General features: G+C 44.1%; 1 protein-coding gene across 2 annotated transcripts; it reads right to left on the bottom strand.

The window, feature by feature from the left end:
* Nucleotides 1-15,333: 15,333 nt before the first annotated feature.
* On the bottom strand, nucleotides 15,334-20,661 carry LOC138526977 (protein timeless homolog). 2 transcript variants are annotated; one of them, XM_069637933.1, is made up of 4 exons: nucleotides 20,451-20,661; nucleotides 17,443-17,613; nucleotides 16,449-16,594; nucleotides 15,334-15,568 (listed from the first exon to the last, which is right to left on the bottom strand). In XM_069637933.1, the coding sequence occupies exons 1-4, from the start codon at nucleotides 20,586-20,588 to the stop codon at nucleotides 15,541-15,543; spliced, it is 483 nt and encodes a 160-aa protein (XP_069494034.1). In that variant the 5' UTR covers nucleotides 20,589-20,661; the 3' UTR covers nucleotides 15,334-15,540. The 2 variants fall into 2 exon arrangements, with proteins under 2 accessions (XP_069494034.1, XP_069494035.1); XM_069637934.1 differs by having other exon boundaries at nucleotides 20,391-20,658.
* Nucleotides 20,662-22,840: the final 2,179 nt, after the last annotated feature.

Here is a 22,840-nt window from a genome sequence, read left to right on the forward strand (position 1 = left end):
TTGAACATAGGCGACCTTGTCCAGGATTTTCAGGAGGAAATGGTACAGTTGTTATAGGTCTGTAATTGGTAGGGGTAGCTGGGTCAAGTGTAGGTTTTTTTAGTAATGGTAATACCCAGGATTGTTTTAGATTGGTTGGGATAGACCCAGTGGAGAAGGAGGCATTGATTAGCTTTGTGATAAATGGGGAAAGATCGCGGGCAGTGTCTTTTATAAGCTGTGCTGGACATACGTCTCCCTGGCAGTTAGAGGGCTTCAGGGACAAGATGATTTTTTCAACCTCGAGTGTGGTCACTTTGGTGAAGTTGAATTGGGTATATTCACTTGTAGTCTGCTTCACGGGTAACTTGGACAAGACATGGTTGTTCAAGGATGCTTTTTTACAGGATATTTTATTTTGTAGAGTAGCGATTTTGTTGGCTAAGGCATTTTGGATTTCGGTGCACCAGTTCTTGTCTTTAATGCAGGTGTCTAGTGGTGCTATGGGGGTTTCAACTTCTTTCAGAATAGAGAATAGTTCCTTCATGTTTGAACTGGCTTCGGAGATACGGGAGTCAAAGGAGGTACGTTTTGCAAGGAGGATTTCTTTTTTGTATAGGACTGCTAGTTTGGTGAGTTTGATTTTATTAGCTGCTGATGGGTCTTTTTTCCAGGCGGTTTCACAGTTTCTTTTTTGCTGTCTTAAGTTTTTGAGGAATGGTGTGTACCATTTGTTCAAGTGCATTTTGGGCTTGCTTGGCATGAGTTTAAGAAGGGCGATTAAGTCCAGGGAAGTGGATATAATTTTGCTATATTCCTCAACCAATGTCTCAGGATACAGGTTGTCAGGGAGTGAGTTGAGTGTGGGAAGTAAATTGGGGATAAGTCTCTCTACCGTGATGCTCTTTTTGTTTCTCGTGAGTGTGGGTGGGGCCCTGTTGGACTGCATAGGAGGAGGTCTGGTGGTGGACAGCGAGAATGATACCAGGTGGTGGTCAGTCCAGGCTAGTGGTGAATTGTCAGTAATGTTAGCTAAGTAGTTGTAGTCAGCCACCCAGTCGAGTATTCTGCCTTTGTCGTGGGTGGGTTTCAGGCTTATTAGATTAAATCCTAATTCAGTGAGGGTGTTGAGCGTGGTGATGGAGGCCTGGTCTTCGTGGTCATTGAAACCCGTGTTAAAGTCTCCAAGGGTGAGCACCTGTGTGGCGTTTTTTAGGTTGGTGGATAGGATGGTGTTAAGATCCTCATCGAATGTGCCTAATGGGCCTTGAGGGCGATAGATTACATGGATGTTGAGGGTTTGGGCATTGGTAATGGGTATTTTGGCTGAGAGTAGTTTGCAAGAAGGGACACTGATGGTGGTAGCTGCTCTTATAGGAAGGCTGCATTTATGAATGATGGCGACACCACCTCCTCTAGAGTTAGGTCAGTTTTGTCTCAGGATGCTGTAGTTATCAGGGACTGCTAACATAAGCATGGGGCCTGCTGCCGGATGGAGCCAGGTCTCTGTGATAGCAAGGAGGTCCAGGTCTTCATTAATAATTAGGTCAGCAATTTCCGTTGCATGAGCTACTAGCGATCTAGCGTTGATTAAAGCTCCCTAGATTTGGGGGCTCACTATGGGTGTAGTGGTAATAGAGGCTGACAATTTCTGTGTGGATTTTGTACTTCTCTGGTTAGTGGGATGAAGTAAAGATTTATTATGGTGGTTCAGAGATAATTTAAGTTTGAGGTTGTTTGGGCTGGTGGAAGTGGAACTAGATCTCTTAGTGGTGGGCATGGAACGGGCTAGTGGCTCGTAGATTTTGGCTCATCTGGCTCTGAGTCTTAAATTCCTATCTATAGTAGGGCAAGGGATGCTAGTCGGTAGCACTAGAGGTGCCTCAGTTATCATTAGTGGTGGACTGTTAGATGGAATGGAGGTAGATAGGGTCGCACATAATATAGTTGGATGTTGCGGCAGCATGTTGGACAGTACTGTGGTGATTAAGAGGAGCAGGGAGCAGGCGAGCCAGCTACTGAGCAGGGGAGGCATGCCAGTTAGTTGTAAAATGCAAAAATGCACAGACAGGTTTCACCTAGATACAGAATTCGCACTAGGGCTAAAAATGCATGTGCAGACAAGGTTCACCTAGATACAGAATTCGCACTAAGGCTAAAAATGCATGTGCCGACAGGGTTCACCTAGATACAGAATTCGCACTAGGGCTAAAAATGCATGTGCAGACAAGGTTCACCTAGATACAGAATTCGCACTAGGGCTAAGAATGCATGTGCAGACAGGGTTCACCTAGATACAGAATTCACACTAGGGCTAAAAATGCATGTGCAGACAGGGTTCACCTAGATGCAGAATTCACATTAAGGCTGAAAATACAGTAACTCGGCCCGTAAATAGTGCCAGTCACGTTTCACCAGACAAGTGGATAATATAGATAAAAAGCAACGAGTCATTAACAAACTACTGCGTGGTGACTCATTAACAGTGGTGGAAATGCAATCAGTAGCGCAGACATGTGCAGTGGTGAATAAGGAACACGGATAATAAGCCCTACCAAGTTGCAGGTCTAAATAGCAGTACCAGGTAGCATAGAGGCTTGTGAGGTAACTCTATACACTGCGGGTGCTGTGCTTCCTCCTTGGTAACAAATGCAAGTGGATCATAGCAATCATAGGTGTAGGGGCGGTAGGTCGAATATCTACGCCACGTAATGAGTTTAGATGGAACGGATTTAGAACGGGTCAGCGCGAGGCATATGATAACGGACGTAATATGCCTGCAGATGCATAGTGAACAGTCAGATTCAAGTGGCAGTAAGAGAGTCTTGCAGCAAGTTATGCCGTTGACAGAGTTTGGGTAAAGGCTGCTTACCAGGAATTAAAGGTCTGCAAGGTATCTGGGCACAATGAATCGAGAACTGACATAGATTCTGGCCCTGCGCACTGTTGGCACTGTACAGGCACAGGAAAGGAAGAGTCCTTGGATCATAGTCCTTCGAGCGTAGGACGGCTCACACCTCACGGTTCGGCATCGGCTGAATAAGGAAGCAGTACAGCCAATCAGAAGGCTGCTTGGATCGGCATCAAAGGTCCCTCAGAGCTAGAAGGCACCTCACAATGATGAGGCGGCCATCTTTGGAAGGTAGAAAGCCGCGTGCAGTGCAATGGAAAGCACGGCCTGCACGGCTGCAAAATGAAGGTAATATGCACCCGCCCGAATAGTGGGCAAAAGCAAGATCAATGGCGACTCGTTAGTGTAACAAAAAGAAATTAAGTAAGGTGAAGCCCTGTGGCTTACCTACTATGCAGCCCGCTCTTAGCATGCTTCGCACGGCTCCTTCACGTTGCACTGCTCCTGCAGTGATGTGGGAGGGCTCCTGCCCCACGGATGCTGGGGGCTCAATGTGGGCACAGGCACAGGACAGGAAGAGTCCTTGGATCGTAGTCCTTCGAGCGTAGGACGGCTCACGCCTCATGGTTCGGCATCGGCTGAATAAGGAAGCACTACAGCCAATCAGACGGCTGCTTGGATCGGCATCAAAGGTCCCTCAGAGCTAGAAGGCAGCTCACAATGATGAGGCGGACATCTTTGGAAGGTAGAAAGCCGCGTGCAGTGCAATGGAAAGCACGGCCTGCACGGCTGCAAAACGAAGGTAATATGCACCCGCCCGAATAGTGGGCAAAAGCAAGATCAATGGCGACTCGTTAGTGTAACAAAAAGAAATTAAGTAAGGTGAAGCCCTGTGGCTTACCTACTATGCAGCCCGCTCTGGGCATGCTTCGCACGGCTCCTTCACGTTGCACTGCTCCTGCAGTGATGTGGGAGGGCTCCTGCCGCACGGATGCTGGGGGCTCAATATAACATGAGGTGAATCTATATGCTACCATTTTATTGTTAAAAGCCATTTCCCAATCATCATGATTGACCCAAGCCCACCTAATGCAATCTTGTATTACTTGTTTTGAATCTTCTGTGACACTGTTTGACTGAGGATGATATATGGATGTGAATTTTTGATCTATACCATTCTCAACCAGAAAATCGCGCATCTAATTAGACTTGAACTGTACTCCATTATCCGTCAGTATTTCACATGGATATCCTTCATGTCTAAGCACTTCTTACAGAAAGTATATGACTTTTCATGTTGTTATGGTTTTAGTTATTCTTACCTTCAGCCACTTTGACAGGATATCTATTAAAACAATACAATAATTAGGCACTGCTCCCTCTCGGATTAGTCCCACTATATCCATGCCAACATTTTCCCATAGCATGCAGTGAATTGGAACAATAGCATAGTACTGTCTCTTGACTTCGGACCCTTCTCACTCAATTTGCATGAGACACAGTTTCTCGCTCCCCTTTCTATCTCTAAGTGACAACCTGGCCACCAATAATCTGCACAAACATGCTGTTTAGTCATAGTGATTTCTTGGTGACCCTCATGTGCTACTTGCACAATCATTTTGCATAGTGCACCAGGAGGTAATATCCTATCACCTCTTAAGATGTAGTCTTCACACCCTTGCAGCTCCTCCTTAGGGATCCACAGCCCTTCTAGATGTGTCCCTGCAATATAAGCTGTTCATATAATGCCCCTTTCTCTTATCTCATGGCTAATCACCATCAGCACTTCATCTTCTTCCATACAAACATTCCACTCATCCTTAGAGACCATTGTTTGATCCATAGACAGTGCACTCTCATCCTCATCACCCTCATCTCCACTCAAGCCACTCGTATCAAGGCGCGATCAACAATAAGCCAGTATGTTTCATTTTCCAGGCACATATTCCACTTCAAATGCATATTCCTGAAGAGACACCATCCACATTCTAATTCTTGAGGAAACACTGTGCAGCCCTTTCTTCTGCAGTGTCTCTCTTAGTGGTTTATGATCTGTTCGAACAATGAAGTTTGGACCTTATAGTAATTTCCTACATTTTTCTATCGACATTTGATTGCGATGAGCTCCTTCTCGATGGTTTTATAATTTGTTTCTGCACCTTTGAGAAGACGTGAAACCAATCCTATGATTCATTCCTACTCTCCATCTACTTGTACCATTACAGCTCCCAAACACGTGTTGCTAGCAACAGTTGACAACACAGGTTGTCTTTCCACTTTGAAGTTTGGTCTAGGGAAGTTTTTGTCATCTCAAACTCTTCTGAGCACTTGTCGTTTCATTCATATTTAGAGCGATTCTTCAGCAATTATCTCATGTTAACAGTTTTGTCTGCAAAATTTGGGATGTACTTCAAGTAAAATTACGCCATTATTAAGAAGGAACGCAGTCCTTCCTTATCTTTTGGTTTTGCCATTTTCTTAATATAATTCACAATCCCTTTCAACACCTTGACTGCCGCAGCTGGTGTTGTGTGGCCCAAATAGTCTATTTCTTGTACTTCTCCTCACTCAGTGCAAGACCCCTTTCTGTCAACGCTTCCATGACTCTGCATAATCTCTCAAAAGATTCCAAAGTGTGGAGCACTCCTAATGTAATACGGTTTCAAAATAAAGAGTCATGAAAATCTAAAACAAGTTTAAGGTGCGGGGGAGGAACTGAGATCCTGGTACAAGACCTCCACAAATAACAAAAGAAGAGGAGAAGATTCAGACTTTGAATCCTCCCATCCCCTGCACACTATTCTGTGATGGACAAACCACCTACTGTACACTAAAAAATGATTTAGGGAGTTCAAATGTAAATAATAATTCTCAAACAAAGCAAGTTTTGTAGAACAAAGTTGTGTATATATTTTTACAAAGGACAAATTGCATACAAAGACAGCAACAATATTTTTACAGAAAAAAGTTAAATTGAAGAAATGTTGACAGTAGTCCGTTTTCAAATGGCGAGGCGTTTTGAGGAGAGAAACCTCTTCTTCATAGGCCTAAACAGACTACAAAGGAATATGTATTAAACAAACTGTCAAGTTTTGTTGTACATTAGTCCATAAATGCTGAGTTATTTGTGCACCAAGTAAAGTAAACTAAACATGTATTTAGCCTTTGAATAACATACAAGAGGGATTCTAGTATGATTCCACTAAGCTAAATTATCAGCACACAAAACATAAGTACTGCCATATTTTCTATAGAACAAATGAGTCCATTCTATATTATAATGTGACCAATTGTAAAATGCCCTAAAGGGACATTTAACTTAAATGGGTAGGAGTCCCATGTACAACCACTTGACAATCCAACAAGAATTAAAACCTAGCGGTCGTTGTGTTTAAAAGGAGGTAAAGATTACCTGCTAGAGCAAAGAATGGAGGAGTGGAAAAGTGCACACCATCACAGTCTGGTGTGCATGTGGATTCTGCGAAGTACTGCTTCAAAGTGAGAGCTGGAGAACAGCCGAGTTGTATCAATCATCAAATGTGAGTGTAACTAAAGAGACCAGCTAAATCTGGAAACAGAAAGAGTAAAAAAGAGAATCATGTCAAGTATATTCTAAGAAAATAATGTAAATAGGCAAGGTTACCATGGAGGAACCAATGCTAACTGTGAGACACCTACAATAGATTCCAAAGCTTCAAAATGGATATGTAATTAGGGATAAAGTACCAAGTGTATGCTAAGCTAATTAAAAGCACCAATCACCCTTTATACACAAGCTAGAATTAAGCATACACCCAGGATAGAAGGAGAAACAAGTAACCTAGTAGAGTAGTCAAATAGTTGAACACTTCCGCGTGATACAGAGGTGTAGTGGTCTCAAGAGGACCTACTCGTACCATGAGTCAAGAGGAATAGAGTCTATGTAGAAAAACCAAGGAAAGAAAAAAATATATATAATCACCCTGTTAGTAAAGAATAGATAACAGATATGGAAAGTAAAAAGCAAGGAGAGTAATAACATATCCACATGACGGTATGTCAAAGCATAAATTGAATCAATCATGCCCGTCATTAAAACACAGAAAGCCGTAGGATACGTGTTGGTTGCTATGCCAAAAATTCCACTGTGCAGCAGAACCAAGGATCGTTGAGCTAGCACAGAGGCTGCAGAAAGTCAAAGAGACACGTAATTAATTGTGGTTGTACACCACTTTGTAGCTGGTTCCTAGCGTATCTATGTAAACGCGAGGGAACCCACCTGAAACAGAGTACTCTGGATCGCAGTCGGGAACTCACACAGAGGCATCGGCGTAAATCACCATGGTGCCGTTTCTTATTATACATCTTAATTGGCATCTTGTTTGGATGTTATGCTATTTTTCCAACATTGAAGACATACTACAATATGGCCCCTGTGTTATAACGATGAGGACACCTTTTTGTCCCCTCTTTATTTTCACTAGGCCTTACATGTTCACTGGATACCACGTGGTATATGCCTTTCTCATTTACCTTCTGAAAATGGCGACCGGCGTCACCATGGTGATTTACGCCGATGCCTCTGTGTGAGTTCCCAACTGCGATCCAGAGTACTCTGTTTCAGATGAGTTCCCTCGCTTTTACATAGATACGCTTGGGACCCTCTACCAAGTGATGCGACCACAATTAATTACGTGTCTCTTTGACTTTCTGCAGCCTCTGCGCTATCTCAACGATCCTTGGTTCTGCTGCACAGTGGAATTTTCGGCATAGCAACCAACACGTATCCTACGGCTTTCCGTGTTTTAATGACGGGCATGCTTCATTGAATTTATGCTTTGACATACCGTCATCTGGGTATGCTATTACCCTCCTTGCTTTTTACTTTCCATATCTGGGATCTATTCTTTACTAATAGGGTGATTACATATATTTTTTTCTTTCCTTGATTTTTCTACATAGACTTTATTCCTCTTGACTCGTGGTACGAACGATGGGCTACTCGGACTGGCGCCCATGGACAGGTCGAGTTTCAGACATCTCACTAATAAATGATTGGCTTCTTATCCACGCTTAGTGGCACTATTCTCACATATTATAAAATATATATATTTTTCTCCTTGTTCTTAAGGTCTGCTGTTTCTATATCTTACTGTCTATTCTTTATACCCGTCTTTCTAATCTGTATAAAGAAGGTCCTCTTGAGACCACTACAACTCTGTATCACGCAGAGGTGTTCAACTATTTGACTACTCTACTAGGTTACTTGTTTCTCCCTCTATCCTGGGTGTATGCTTAATTCTAGCTTGTGTATATACGGTGATTGGTGCTTTTAATTAGCTTAGCATACACTTGGTACTTTATCCCTAATTACATATCCATTTCGAAGCTTTAGAATCTATTGTCGGTGTCTCACAGTTAGCATTGGTTCCCCCATGGTAACCTTGCCTATTTACATTATTTTCTTAGAATATACTTGACATGATTCTCTTTTTTACTCTTTCTGTTTCCAGATTTAGCTGGTCTCTTTAGTTACACTCACATGCGATAATTGATACAACTCGGCTGTTCTCCAGCTCTCACTTTGAAGCAGTACTTCGCAGAATCCACATGCACACCAGACTGTGATGGTGTGCACTTTTCCACTCCTCCATTCTTTGCTCTAGCAGGTAATCTTTACCTCCTTTTAAACACAACGACCGCTAGGTTTTAATTCTTGTTGGATTGTCAAGTGGTTGTACATGGGACCCCTACCCATATAAGTTAAATGTCCCTTTAGGGCATTATACAATTGGTCACATTATAATATAGAATTGACTCATTTGTTCTATAGAAAATATGGCAGTACTTATGTTTTGTGTGCTGATAATTTAGCTTACTGGAATCACACTAGAATCCCTCGTGTATGTTATTCAAAGGCTAAATACATGTTTAGTTTACTTTACTTGGTGCACAAATAACTCAGCATTTATGGGCTAATGTGCAACAAAACTTGACAGTTTGTTTAATACATATTCCTTTGTATTCTTTTTAGGCCTATGAAGAAGAGGTTTCTCTCCTCAAAATGCCTCGCCATTTGAAAACGGACTACTGTCAACATTTCTTCAATTTATCTTTTTTATGTAAAAATATTGTTGCTGTCTTTGTATGCAATTTGTACTAAATATGTATACACAACTTTGTTCTACAAAACTTGCTTTGTTTGAGAATTATTATTTACATTTGAACTCCCTAAATCATTTTTTAGACTACAGTGGGTGGTTTGTCCATCACAGAATAGTGTGCACGGGATGGGAGGATTCAAAGTCTGAATCTTCTCCTCTTCTTTTGTTTTTTGCATAATCTCTCGTCATGTATTTTCTGATCTACTCCAACTAACAATACATAGGGCCTCATTACACGTTATGTGGTAAACCATGGTGCTGTTAGCACCATGGTTGCCGCCGGTAACATACTGGTATCACCATGGAGAAAAGGGGAATTGCCACCCCATTCCAAGGTGGGCGGGGCGGTAATTCCCCCTTTCTCCATGGCCCTTCCCCATTCCCATTTTTGCCCCATAGGGCTCAATGGGAATGGGGAAGGGGCTAATTACGGTACCGCAAATTGCGGTACCATAATTAGCACCAAGGTTCCTTTGCGGGTCCAAACGTTAACGGCTGGTCTACACCAGCCGTTAAGGTCGGGTCCCGCAAAGGGACCTCATAGTAAGGCGGTAAGGGTTTACCAGTACTGGTGCCCTTACCGGTACCGGTAAACCCTTACCACCTACCGTGTAATGAGGCCCATAATCTTGGAAGCATATAACTCGGGGTTCATTCCTGGATGTCATTTTGAACGAGTGTGCCATTTAACAACAAGGGATATTCCTCTGTTTTTGTGCATGCTGGTGTTACGGAACCACCAGCATGGACAAAGACCCTTGTGATGCAACACTGAAGGCCCGCCACCCTGAATTATATGAGCCAGAGTTCACACTGCTATTTAAACTTGACAGAACACAAGATACAGCACTTAGGAATAATTTCAGTACTTTACTAATGTGTCTGCTAGCATAAACAGACATACGATCCAAATGTTCTGCTCATGTCTACCAATGCCATTTTCTCCCCTAATCATTCATCTAAATGAGCTCCATCCAAAGCATACTGCCTACAACGTACCTATGCACAGTGCTCTGTTAGTCTGATTGACATGTAAGCATCAAAATGTAGTTAAGGCCGTGCCGCCTGTGGAGGCCTTTGAAGAGTGAGAATGCCATGCTGCATAGCTGGCTGCATAGCTGGCTGCATAGCTGGCTGCATAGCTGGCTGCATAGCTGGCTGCATAGCTGGCTGCATAGCTGGCTGCATAGCTGGCTGCATAGCTGGCTGCATAGCTGGCTGCGCTGCGTTCCTGAAGGAAGGCGGCGGCCGTCCCTAAGTGGCTAATTTCCAGGCTATACAGATTTACAAAGTCATACCGGCTTGTATAGCCCACAAATTGGCCAATGGGGGGTAGTGCCAAATCACACTCCTGACAAGATGTGTTATACAGCAACTGCCAGTCCTCAATGTGTTTATGGTTCATCTTAAAATATAATGCTGGGATGCTTGATTGATAAGCTTTTAAAATCACATTGACTCTTTCATGTAATAGCTGTCACTCGATAACAAAAGAAAAGACACAGAGCCAGACATGTTTTTACCATGGAATAAAACGAGAATCTCTCACTTTAAACTCACTACAAGATAGGAGAGCGAATGTTCCATGTCAGATAGCACAGTGAGCTAAGCACTCGTGCCTGATATCTGTGTGCAGCCTGCGGCAGGTTCAAATCCCAGCAGAGTCAACTCAGCATTTCACCCTTCCGAGATTGATAAAATGAGTACCACTCTGTGGGATAATAATATCTTTTGTTATTTGAGTGCTTTGAGACCTATGGGTGTGTAGCGCTTTATAAGAAATATATTATTATTATTAAAGTCCACTTTGTCTTCAGGGCAACACATGTAACGTGTATACCTCTACTATCAGTGTATAATATTTTCGTTTAGTCCAATAAAAGGGGTGAAAACGTTTTATTTTTTATTTTAAAACTGGCTCAACATGGCACCAACCCTTTTCTCCGCATTATTACAACTAAATATTAAGGGGCTGTAGCAGTGGGAAAGGAAAGCTATTTTTTAATATCTAATGGGCATCTTATTGCAAAGGTATTTGGGGGAGTTGCAATGCATAAATGTCATTAGTTGGCGATTAACTTTGTCCCTTATTTCTTAAAATACTGGGAGTTTGTGAAATGTTGCAGCTGACCCTTATTTACCATGCAGTGCTACTACACTAAAGAGGAGGATACCATTTGCAACAGTTGGATTGTAACTTGCTTTCAAAATACTCCAAATTGATACAGAAATCCGAAGTCAGTGAAGTGATGAAATTGAACAGATTTCCCGGGGATAGACTGACCCTGGCTTTTTTTTTACATGGTGCCTGAAGGCTTCCCGCGTCGTAGATCTGTCGGCCTCAATCAAATAGGAATATTGTTCTGTCCTTCTTGGAGGGTAGGTGAAGGCGTAGGGATGGCTGGAAAGTGAAAGCTGAACACTCTCCGCCATTACATTGCTCGCTGCGTTAACGGAGCAGAAGGGATTTTAAGCTGAACTGGCACATAGGTTTCCACGTGGATGGTCAATGAGAATTTGACTCGCGGGACGGCTTCGTAAGAAGAACAGACATGTCGAGGAACCTGCTGGCTCGCGCCTGGTGCCCGAATGTTCTTCTAACCGGGTTAGGGGGGAGGATGAGAGGGGCAATGAGAAGTGAATGATAAGTGTTTCCCCTTTGGTTCTTTGATGACCAATTGGAAAGGGAAATCGCCGAAAGGCTTTTTTTGCGTTTTTTCATGGACCGGCCATCCTCTAGTCCATTAAAAATATTTTTTGCTTTATTACATTGCAGAACGTGCCAATCATGTGATTCCAAATGCACTATACAGAAACTCAATTACCTGAACTCTTACAGATCTACAAAGCGAATATACCAATATCATGACCTGTACTTTGGGAAAAACGCAGAGAAGAGCTATTCAGAGGAGTTCATGTTCCATTTGGTAGGTGAAAAAATGGCCGTTTGGCCAGTTTATTTCTCGGCGTACCCGCTAACAGATCAGACTTATTGGTTAACACAATACTCAAGGAGCGGTAGAATATTTCAATTGGATTTAGTTTAGGGAGACATAGAACATTCAAATGTGATTGTTGGTTCTTTTTTTCCCTCCCCCTTCCCCGCTGAGTTGGCTGCAGGCAGGCATCAGATTATCATTCAGTGGCTATAACTGTGTGTGCCATTTCTGATGACTTTGGGGAAGGAGGGGATCCCAGTGGTCCCCTTCTATGACATATTGTTAAATAGTGGCTACTAGGGAGGCAAACACCCCAAGGTTGGTTGGAGGAAGGAGATTACATTTAGTGGCTGGAATTGAGTGTGTAACACCCAAGCCATCTTCTGACTCGGACAAAGAGTGCAGGTGTGACTTGGGAGATTCGGTCTGACATGCTTGTTTTATTATTGCAATTATTATTATTATTATTAGGTGCAGATATAGCTTGGTGAAGCCATCAGACACTACACAAGTCATATGGGGGAAGTACACAGTGAAGAAAGCTTTCAGTTGTCGCCGGTATGTCTCCATTTCCTTCCCACTCTCCCCCTCCCTTCCTTATCTATGTCTTAGCGGTGTCCAGTCATTATTTCGAATACAAAAGGGTTGAATACAATACGTTCAAATCAAAAGGATTGAAAAAAAATGACCGAATGCTTTTTTTTAATGTATTTATTTTGTGTGTGTTTGGTATAGGAAAAATGTGTGGTTTTTCCCCAAAAAACAGGGGTTTGGGGGGACCCCTTAAACCCCCCCCAAAAAAAGAAGAAAAAAGTGTATTCGGTCATTTTTTTGGTGGTCCTTTTGATTCGAACGTTTTGTATTCGACCCTTTTATATTCAAAACTTTAACTATAAACCGTTTTAGCTCTTGCACTATCTGAAATGTCGTCAGGCCGAGTATGATAGTTAATTTCACATCCTTACTGTTCATGGCCTGTAAGAATGTCATTGTATTTTCCCTTGTTCCCTCCCTTGCCTTGAAGCGCTTTGAAACACATAGGGCCTCATTCCGAGTATGGCGGTAAGGGACACCGGTCACCGTTAACGAGACCGGTGCCGGTAATCCCTTACCGCCACATTCCGAGTTCCCTTTGCGCCCTCGTCCTTAACGCCTGCTTTAAGCAGGCGTTAGGGACGAGGGCGCAAAGGGGCTTTTTAAGAAATAACGGTGACCGTAAAGTGCAGTCACCGTTATTTGCAATTTCCCCATTCCCATTGAGTCCTATGGGGGCTCATTTGGGAATGGGGAAGAGCCCTGGGGAATGGGAAATTACCGCCCTGGTCAACTCGGAATAGGGCAGTAATTTCCCATTCCACCAGGGCGGTGCCGGTACGGGTCCGGTGCCGACCAAGGCGCTACTACTGCCATTGGTTAGCGCCGGACTCGGAATGAGGCGCATAGTGTACAGCGCTATATAAATAAACTATCATATCATATCAATACAAGGGCGGGGTTGTTCAGGCAGTGAAGCAGCAAGGGAGCTACAATCAAGCAGGGGCGGAAACAGGGAGGAGCAGATCTCCCCTCCCCCCTCAACTCTCAGGTTAGGTGGAGAGTGAAGAGATGTGGACCTAGGTGTTGCCTTCAGCGAGGAGCATGTTTGCCTGGTCTTGGCAGCAGCGCTAGAGCCTGGCAGGCAAGGAAAGACAAACCATCTCCATGGGTGCCTTGGCTAATCCCAGGTATTGGGCAGCTTCAGAAATGGGTGTAGAGTTGAGGCTTTCCTCGCTGTGTTCTTGCATTCACCAATGGGAGCTTTGAAGCCACACAAAAAAGTGCAGGTAGTGCTTGGTTTACCATAGCCATCAGCTAATCGGTAAACACCCTGTCAGAAATACACATTCCTAACAATTCCATTTGAATAGGAGCCTCTGGAATGCTGTACATCGGATCAGGCTTTGTCTGTGTTGTATGAGGTTTGGCATGGCGCACGGCACCACTAAGGGAGACCTAAAAATGACTGAGCATCTTGATCGTTGTGTACATTTCCAAAGATATGTCTGATTCACTTAAGCTTAGAACATCAACATATGGGCAAAGTAATAAAAGAGAAGCCTGTATGGGGAAAGTTCATCAGCTATTATTGCTCTGGCATAATACTTGTGGTGCTATTTGTACTTCTTTTTTTGCATTGGAGACAATATACACAAAGCTCCCAGCCGATATTCATACAAAAACCCCACTAGACAGTATTTAAAAAAACACTATGTTCCAAGATGGCTGCCATGGAAATGGTGAAAGAAATTACCCGATTCCCAACCCCATTACAATCATGTGGAGAATAGTGAGAGAAACAGGATTGTTGAGATTAAGGGGGTGACCCGTGCAATGGAGGGAAGTGTTGCCTGGGGCTAGTTGTGGATCACATATATCGAGGCTACCCAAGTCAAAAAGGAAGATCATCCTGGAATCATTCTGGAGTCATCCGATGACTCCATTCTAGAGTCATCCATGGATAGTTCAGGAAGATCATCCGAAGTATTCCAACAGGCCAAAATATGTAATGAGATGATGACTCTAGAGTTATCACAGAAACTACTACAGGATGAGTTTGGATTACTTCCAGTGATGATCTTGAATTACTCCAGGATGACTCCATGACAACTTCAGGATGAGTGGGGATTACTCCAGGATGACTTCCGATTACTCTAGGATGACTCCATGACAACTTCAGGATGGGTGGGGATCTTCAGGATGGGTGGGGATTACTCCACGATGATTTTGGATTACTCTAGGATGACTCCATGACAACTTCAGGATGGGTGGGGATTACTTCAGGATGGTTGCATGAGAACTTTAGGATGGGTTTTGAATTGTGAATGATTCTTGCAGACCACTCCATGATGAGTTTAAAAGATTTCAAGATGCTTCCAAAACATTTAGGAAAAGGGGTTTGATTACCCAAGGATGTATTCCTTTTGAGTAAGATTGGTGGCATTACTTTAGAATGACTCGTTAGACTTATGGATAGTTTACTGGAAATAAATCTAATGAATTTTGCAGCTGTCACTGTCCATCTTTGCTAGAGCACCCAAATGTTGTTAACCAAGTTCACCGATTTAGTGCACAAAACTACAACCGCCCCCTCCCATGTCACGAACCAACCTGTAAACTCCCTAATTTCAATTCTCACCTCTAGCCAACAGGGCCTCACACCCAAAATTACAAAGCACTGCATTGAAACACACACTTCCAGTGACCTAAACAGAATCTGTTAAAGGTCTACCTGCATGGCAGACTGCCGCCAGTCACTTCACCCAATATCACTGAGAGCAGCCAACATTATTATGATAGTAAAATACTGCAGCTATACATTGTTGATATTTTATTATAGTATTGCTGTGGCTATAAGATGTCTTCAATCAAACATAGGCTCAGAAAGTGTTCAAAAAATGTTTTATTTAACAAATGCAGTTTAACGGCATAGCTGTATTCTATAAGAATAAATCAGTTTGCAAAAATACAAACGAATAATCATTGATCCTGCATTTCGAAAGGCGGTGTCTTCTTTAGGCCTCTTCTGGCATTGCAGATTTTGGTGGCAAGCTTCCTTCTCATCACCTGGCCGTCCATAGTAGGCCAACTGTTAGCCTTGCAGACAGATCTCAAAAATTCTACAAAAACAAGAAAGGATATATGAATATAAATGGACATCAGAAGAGGCATTGTTAAATTACTTATTGTAGAATAAATACAGGATTAACAAATGTTAAAATGTCAACCTACAAATGTGTCACTACATTTAAATGCATTTGTACACAACGGTTGAAACAGGCTTAAAAGAGATTTGAACTGAAAATGAATCATGGTTTTCTATGGCTGCATTCAGAAGATTTATGGTCTTTAATGGTCAAAGGGGTTAATATGTCTTTGAGGAGATGTTGAGCCAGGCACTGAGTCGGTGGGGATGGGAGACAGGTCAATCATGCAGAAACAAGATTGACAGATTCATTGTGTAGATACAACAGTTTGACTTTTAAATTAGAAACTATCACACAGTTAGAAATAGAAAGCATAAGTGGATGTGGGGAAATAGTCGTTTAAACCCTTTGCTAATTAACATAACTAGAAGGTCCGGAAACACATGACCCCAGATATACCAAAGCACACCTTGCTTACATGGGTGACCCAACGCCTCCTGCCTGAAAACCATGCATCACTGATTTGTTACATACTCGAATGGACTAACAAATATACAACTCTCCAAAGATAATACCCACTCCCTGCCTTTAATTACCCCTATTATGCGTGGAAACCAGGAATGGCCAATGTGCAATGAATGTGAGGGACAGGTTTTAAAATGTATTAGAAACAAATGACTTATAAGTCTAGAATAGAATTTGTTCATGCAGTAGCGAATTGATACACCAACAGCTCTCGCGTAACGGCCACCATCTATATATGGTGTCCATTCAATGCGGAAAAGGTACTCTCAAAAATAAGTTAACTACAGTTTTTAAATTGGGAATGGTTCTGTTATGAGGGGAATATCACCTTCTGTTGTGTGGATGATCCAGTGTCCATTCCCAACAACTTCTCCACTGATTCTGGTAATGATTCGGTCCTGGTAAGCGCCGCCAGTGATGCCTGCAAATGATGTATTGCCAACTGATTGTGTCTTTGTGTGGCTTGTAACTGTTCTACAATTTAAAAAAAAACAAAAGTTAAAGGCACCTACTTTCTGGCCATCATACTAACTAACAGCGTAGACAAGAACAATTAGGCAAATTGCGCAGGATATCACACTGCGGTAACAGTGGGAGAAGACACAATTACAACTTGGTCCACTGCCCCTACCAGTGAGCAATGGTGTCAGGTGGAGATCCAGCCCAGGGAGTAACAGGGAAGGAGAACCTGAGAACCAGCCAGGAAGTCGGATGGGCGCCCTGACCCTGCCCAGAGAGTCAGTTGAGGGCTATCGGGTGTCACTGAAACTATTGGAATAGAGTACAGCTAGGGGGGAATGTCATAAAAGGAGGGACACAAAGCATGCAGATGTTTGGTTATTTGCCCACTTATTGACTGGCCATGGCCATGCTAATCCCCATAGCCATTTACACCCAGATCCTGCGCTTGCCCCAAAATACCTTCTCATGGGAACTCTTTGAGCTCGTATTAATCAAGCCATCCCAACAAACGGTGCATTTTTTTTCAAAGCAGTCTTCTGAGCGTTAATAACTTAATTGGAGTAGTAAACCCACTACTGGTGTAATAGAAATGTCTTAACCAGGTCTGCCTTCAGCCACTCGATTTAGAACTGGTGCAGCAAACTTGCTGCTTCAGCTAGTTCACACTGAGACAAGTTGTGAGGTGAATAGCCAGTGCTGTGACCAGTGTAGTGCGGAACAGAGCTCCAACACTGGGCTCTTCGCTTATGTCTTGCTAGTCTCAGTTGGCAAGAGTGAACCCCCATGTGTCAGTGCGCTCTCACCGTTCCTGCCCTTGCCATTACGCTCACAGTACTCCAATCCCAACAGGCCCAACTCACCTTCAAAATATATATGAGATGATTGTAGCAGTTTTCCAGGAGGTTGAAGAAAAGTTTCTCGAGAAAGAGCCGGACGTTCAGTGCAGAGTGCCTTTCTCTCGTCGTCGCCTTGGCCTCTTGCTTTTTCTTTGGGGCCCTTTGAACATCCATCTCATGGCTGTAGTTCTTAAACTGAATGACCCAGATTCAGAAAAACAGTAATCTTCAGTTTTGAAAACAGTGATCAGACATTCTAATCCCTCGAGACCAAAGTAAAACTTCCGCTTTTCGGTGCCTTCCTGTTAAGGACAGACAGCCCTGAGGAATGAGCAATCCCCCGAAAAAGCCACTAGGACAATCTTCTTGTGCTCGTAACACCATTAAAAGAGATGTCCTTTGCCAAGAAAATGTTTTTAATCAGTGTATATGTGTATTTTAGCACCATACGCCCCCCCCCTTTGTGTGGTGAATGAGTAACTGTATTAAAATATGTATTAAAATATTTAAGTGCTGCACTCATTCCCAGCAACAATAAAAGCATCAAGCCTGTGTGTGTACTACATATTGGCTTGTTTATTTGAGCGGTTTTACTCCACACTAGTTGACCTAAGATGGAAGTTCAAATTGAATAGCCCTCCCCCTCAAGGACTCCCCACACTTAGCCCTCCTTCCCCTAAAGCCTCTGCCCAGCCTCTTCTCTCAAAAGACTTTGAATGCATTAACCCACCTACCCTCCAATGACACCTCAAACCTTAACGCCCCCCCCATGTCTCTCCTGCCCTTAAACATCCCCAAACGCACGCCTGCCCCTATCCACACCCAAACTACTCCTGTGCCCTTAACCCCAAGACTCCCCCACCACCCACGTTTTGTTATACCCGTTCTACCCGTGAACCCCCTCTTAATCCTGTCACAATTCTTCCAAACTCTTAACCCGCAACCCAAAAGACACCCTCCCCATGTTTAACCCTCTCCGCTCCAAAGACTTCCACCCAGCTCTTATGCCCCAGACCCCAAAGATTTCCACTGAACTTAACTCATGTCCCCACCAAAGACTTACACCAAACTCTTAATACCCCACACCAAGCACTTCTACCCACTCATAACCATCACCCCAAGGTCTCCCCTCACCCCCTTATCCCTTAGTCAAAGAATTCACTCCCCTTTAATAGAACCGCCCTTGGACTTACCACCTTAACCCCATACCCAAGGTCTGTTTCCCCACACTCAGCCTCAGGTGCACCCCCAACCACCCCACCCAGCCCAAAGGACGGTTGCCCCCTCGCTACACTTGGCCCCAAGGATGCCCCCATCACTACACTGTACCCCAAGGATGCCCACCATCACTACACTCGGCCCAAGGACACCCCCCAACACTACACTCGGCCCAAGGACACCCCCCCATCACCACAATCAGCCCCAAGGATGCCCCCTCACTATACACTTGGCCCCAAGGATGCCCCCCCATCTGTGCGCAATTTCAGTAACAGAGCGGGCTGCTTCCTACGGGATGGCCGCATTGTCACGGCCGCGGCAAAACAAAGAAAACACACTTCCGGCGAACTGCATGCCCGGCAGGGCAGCAGGCAGCGCATGGAATGCTGGGGGCTGCAGGCAGCGCATTGAATTATGGGGGCTGTAGGCAGCTATTCTGCAATCTAATTATATATATTTTTAATGTAAAAAATGTACCCAGGACTGCTTGCGTTCCAGCACCCCTTCTACTAACTTTGTTTAGAACCCCTGCTACTCAGCAACACAGAACCACAACGTCCAATTTATCCCCAGCAAGTCAATTACCCAGACGCACCACACAACCTCATGGGCCGGGAGGATAGCTCAGGGGCGAAGCGTTCGTTTTGGAAACAAGACACTTACCGCTATCTGCAATTCTTCTACCACTGCCTTGCTACCTAATGATGCAAATGCCACTTTATCTGTGTCTATGACCCCAGAAAACATGCCCCCCACTGGTTTGAATGAAATTACCGCTATCTGCAATTCTTCTACCACTGCCTTGCTACCTAATGATGCAAATGCCACTTTATCTGTGTCTATGACCCCAGAAAACATGCCCCCCACTGGTTTGAATGAAATTACCGCTATCTGCAATTCTTCTACCACTGCCTTGCTACCTAATGATGCAAATGCCACTTTATCTGTGTCTATGACCCCAGAAAACATGCCCCCCACTGGTTTGAATGAAATTACCGCTATCTGCAATTCTTCTACCACTGCCTTGCTACCTAATGATGCAAATGCCACTTTATCTGTGTCTATGACCCCAGAAAACATGTCCCCCACTGGTTTGAATGAAATTACCGCTATCTGCAATTCTTCTACCACTGCCTTGCTACCTAATGATGCAAATGCCACTTTATCTGTGTCTATGACCCCAGAAAACATGCCCCCCACTGGTTTGAATGAAATTACCGCTATCTGCAATTCTTCTACCACTGCCTTGCTACCTAATGATGCAAATGCCACTTTATCTGTGTCTATGACCCCAGAAAACATGCCCCCCACTAGTTTGAATGAAATTACCGCTATCTGCAATTCTTCTACCACTGCCTTGCTACCTAATGATGCAAATGCCACTTTATCTGTGTCTATGACCCCAGAAAACATGCCCCCCTCTGCCATCGCCACACTTGGCCCCAAGGGACACCACTCCCATCACCACTCTTATGCAGGCACACCCTCCCACAAACCACACACTCCCATGTACCCGCATTATATATACATCCACTCCAGCACCATGCAAGGGCATCAGAATAGTACCACCCCACAGATGTCTCACTTCCAAACCCAGGTCAGGACTCTCTTCACACTCAGCCAAGCCCCTCTCCTATAGTTGCCAGTACGATTTTGCTCTGCTCCAACATTGCAAATCTTCATTCCAATCCCCTCCCCCACACCCATCGAGCCCCCTCGTCTCGAGCACATCCCATCACACCAGAACACTTAACTGCTGCTTCGGTGGCTGGATCTGGAGTATAAATCCATCAAAGTAAAAAGAAAATGTTTACTTTATGACCATCTGTGCGCAATTTCAGTAACAGAGCGGGCTGCTTCCTACGGGATGGCCGCATTGTCACGGCCGCGGCAAAACAAAGAAAACACACTTCCGGCGAACTGCATGCCCGGCAGGGCAGCAGGCAGCGCATGGAATGCTGGGGGCTGCAGGCAGCGCATTGAATTATGGGGGCTGTAGGCAGCTATTCTGCAATCACTGAATTTACGGTGCAGCCGTGTCATTTTGGATTAAAGCTTCATTTTCCAAGAGCACAGTACACATTTTTTTGTCCTGGGAATAGCTAATGACGTGCTCAGACTCAGAGGAACATTTTTATCCAGGTAAAGTGAAAACGCGGTCAAATTGACTTTTACTTTCAACAGGAATGTCAGAAGCTGAAAGCTGAAAAGGTAGTTCAGCAGGTTGTGTTACGGTTGCTAAGATCTCAGGTTCAGCGTGTATCTCCTATGGCTTTTTCCATTTTTTTCTTCTGGGAACTCTATAAAATGTATTGTTAATCCCAATTATCATTATCTTTTATAAAATATATATATTTTTAATGTAAAAAATGTACCCAGGACTGCTTGCGTTCCAGCACCCCTTCTACTAACTTTGTTTAGAACCCCTGCTACTCAGCAACACAGAACCACAACGTCCAATTTATCCCCAGCAAGTCAATTACCCAGACGCACCACACAACCTCATGGGCCGGGAGGATAGCTCAGGGGCGAAGCGTTCGTTTTGGAAACAAGACACTTACCGCTATCTGCAATTCTTCTACCACTGCCTTGCTACCTAATGATGCAAATGCCACTTTATCTGTGTCTATGACCCCAGAAAACATGCCCCCCACTGGTTTGAATGAAATTACCGCTATCTGCAATTCTTCTACCACTGCCTTGCTACCTAATGATGCAAATGCCACTTTATCTGTGTCTATGACCCCAGAAAACATGCCCCCCACTGGTTTGAATGAAATTACCGCTATCTGCAATTCTTCTACCACTGCCTTGCTACCTAATGATGCAAATGCCACTTTATCTGTGTCTATGACCCCAGAAAACATGCCCCCCACTGGTTTGAATGAAATTACCGCTATCTGCAATTCTTCTACCACTGCCTTGCTACCTAATGATGCAAATGCCACTTTATCTGTGTCTATGACCCCAGAAAACATGCCCCCCACTGGTTTGAATGAAATTACCGCTATCTGCAATTCTTCTACCACTGCCTTGCTACCTAATGATGCAAATGCCACTTTATCTGTGTCTATGACCCCAGAAAACATGCCCCCCACTGGTTTGAATGAAATTACCGCTATCTGCAATTCTTCTACCACTGCCTTGCTACCTAATGATGCAAATGCCACTTTATCTGTCTCTATGACCCCAGAAAACATGCCCCCCACTGGTTTGAATGAAATTACCGCTATCTGCAATTCTTCTACCACTGCCTTGCTACCTAATGATGCAAATGCCACTTTATCTGTGTCTATGACCCCAGAAAACATGCCCCCCACTGGTTTGAATGAAATTACCGCTATCTGCAATTCTTCTACCACTGCCTTGCTACCTAATGATGCAAATGCCACTTTATCTGTGTCTATGACCCCAGAAAACATGCCCCCCACTGGTTTGAATGAAATTACCGCTATCTGCAATTCTTCTATCACTGCCTTGCTACCTAATGATGCAAATGCCACTTTATCTGTGTCTATGACCCCAGAAAACATGCCCCCCCACTGGTTTGAATGAAATTACCGCTATTTGCAATGCCTCCCACCGGTTCGGATATGCCACCCTCGACCATCAATGTCACCCCTGAACCGCACCTCAAATGTGCCCTCATCAACGCCCGCTCCATCAATGCGCATGCACTAGACATCCACGACCTTATTACCACCCTAGATCTAGATCTTCTAATGGTCACCGAAACTTGGCTACATGAAGCCTCAGGCCCCGCCCTATCCCTCGCTCTCCCACCTGGCTATGCCATCACGAGACAAGATCGCATGACCACTGGAGGCGGTGTCGCACTCATAGCCAAAGACTCAATCACCATCAGAAAGGCTGACAAAACTATCAACAATAACAGCGACTACCTTCAATTAAAACTCACCATCTCGCACCAATGCACCATCACCCTACACCTCATCTATCGACCACCAGGCCCCCTAGGAGACTTCCAGGCCTCCATCACCCACTTCTTGGCGGACAACCTCAAAAAGTCATCCAAAGCCATTCTCCTTGGAGACATCAACCTTGGCCTGAATGACGCCAAAGACCCTACAGCCAAAGCACTTGACACAGCTCTAGCCACCCTAGGATTCGTCAACACCATCAATAACCCTACACACGCCCTAGGCAGATCACTAGACTGGATCGCCCACCACAATTGCCCCAT

The sequence above is a fragment of the Ambystoma mexicanum genome, chromosome 14 (genome assembly GCF_040938575.1).
Source record: "Ambystoma mexicanum isolate Mex_15411 chromosome 14, UKY_AmexF1_1, whole genome shotgun sequence".
Classification (NCBI taxonomy): domain Eukaryota; kingdom Metazoa; phylum Chordata; class Amphibia; order Caudata; family Ambystomatidae; genus Ambystoma; species Ambystoma mexicanum.

Excerpts from the sequence above, each read along its gene's own strand:
- LOC138526977 (XM_069637933.1), bottom strand. The coding sequence starts at position 20,588 with ATGCGCTGCCTGCTGCCCTGCCGGGCATGCAGTTCGCCGGAAGTGTGT. Across the intron at positions 17,614-20,450 it reads TGCGCACAGATGGTCATAAA|TTTAAGAACTACAGCCATGA; the intron begins GTAAACATTTTC and ends TGGGTCATTCAG. Across the intron at positions 16,595-17,442 it reads ATCTCATATATATTTTGAAG|AACAGTTACAAGCCACACAA; the intron begins GTGAGTTGGGCC and ends TTTAAATTGTAG.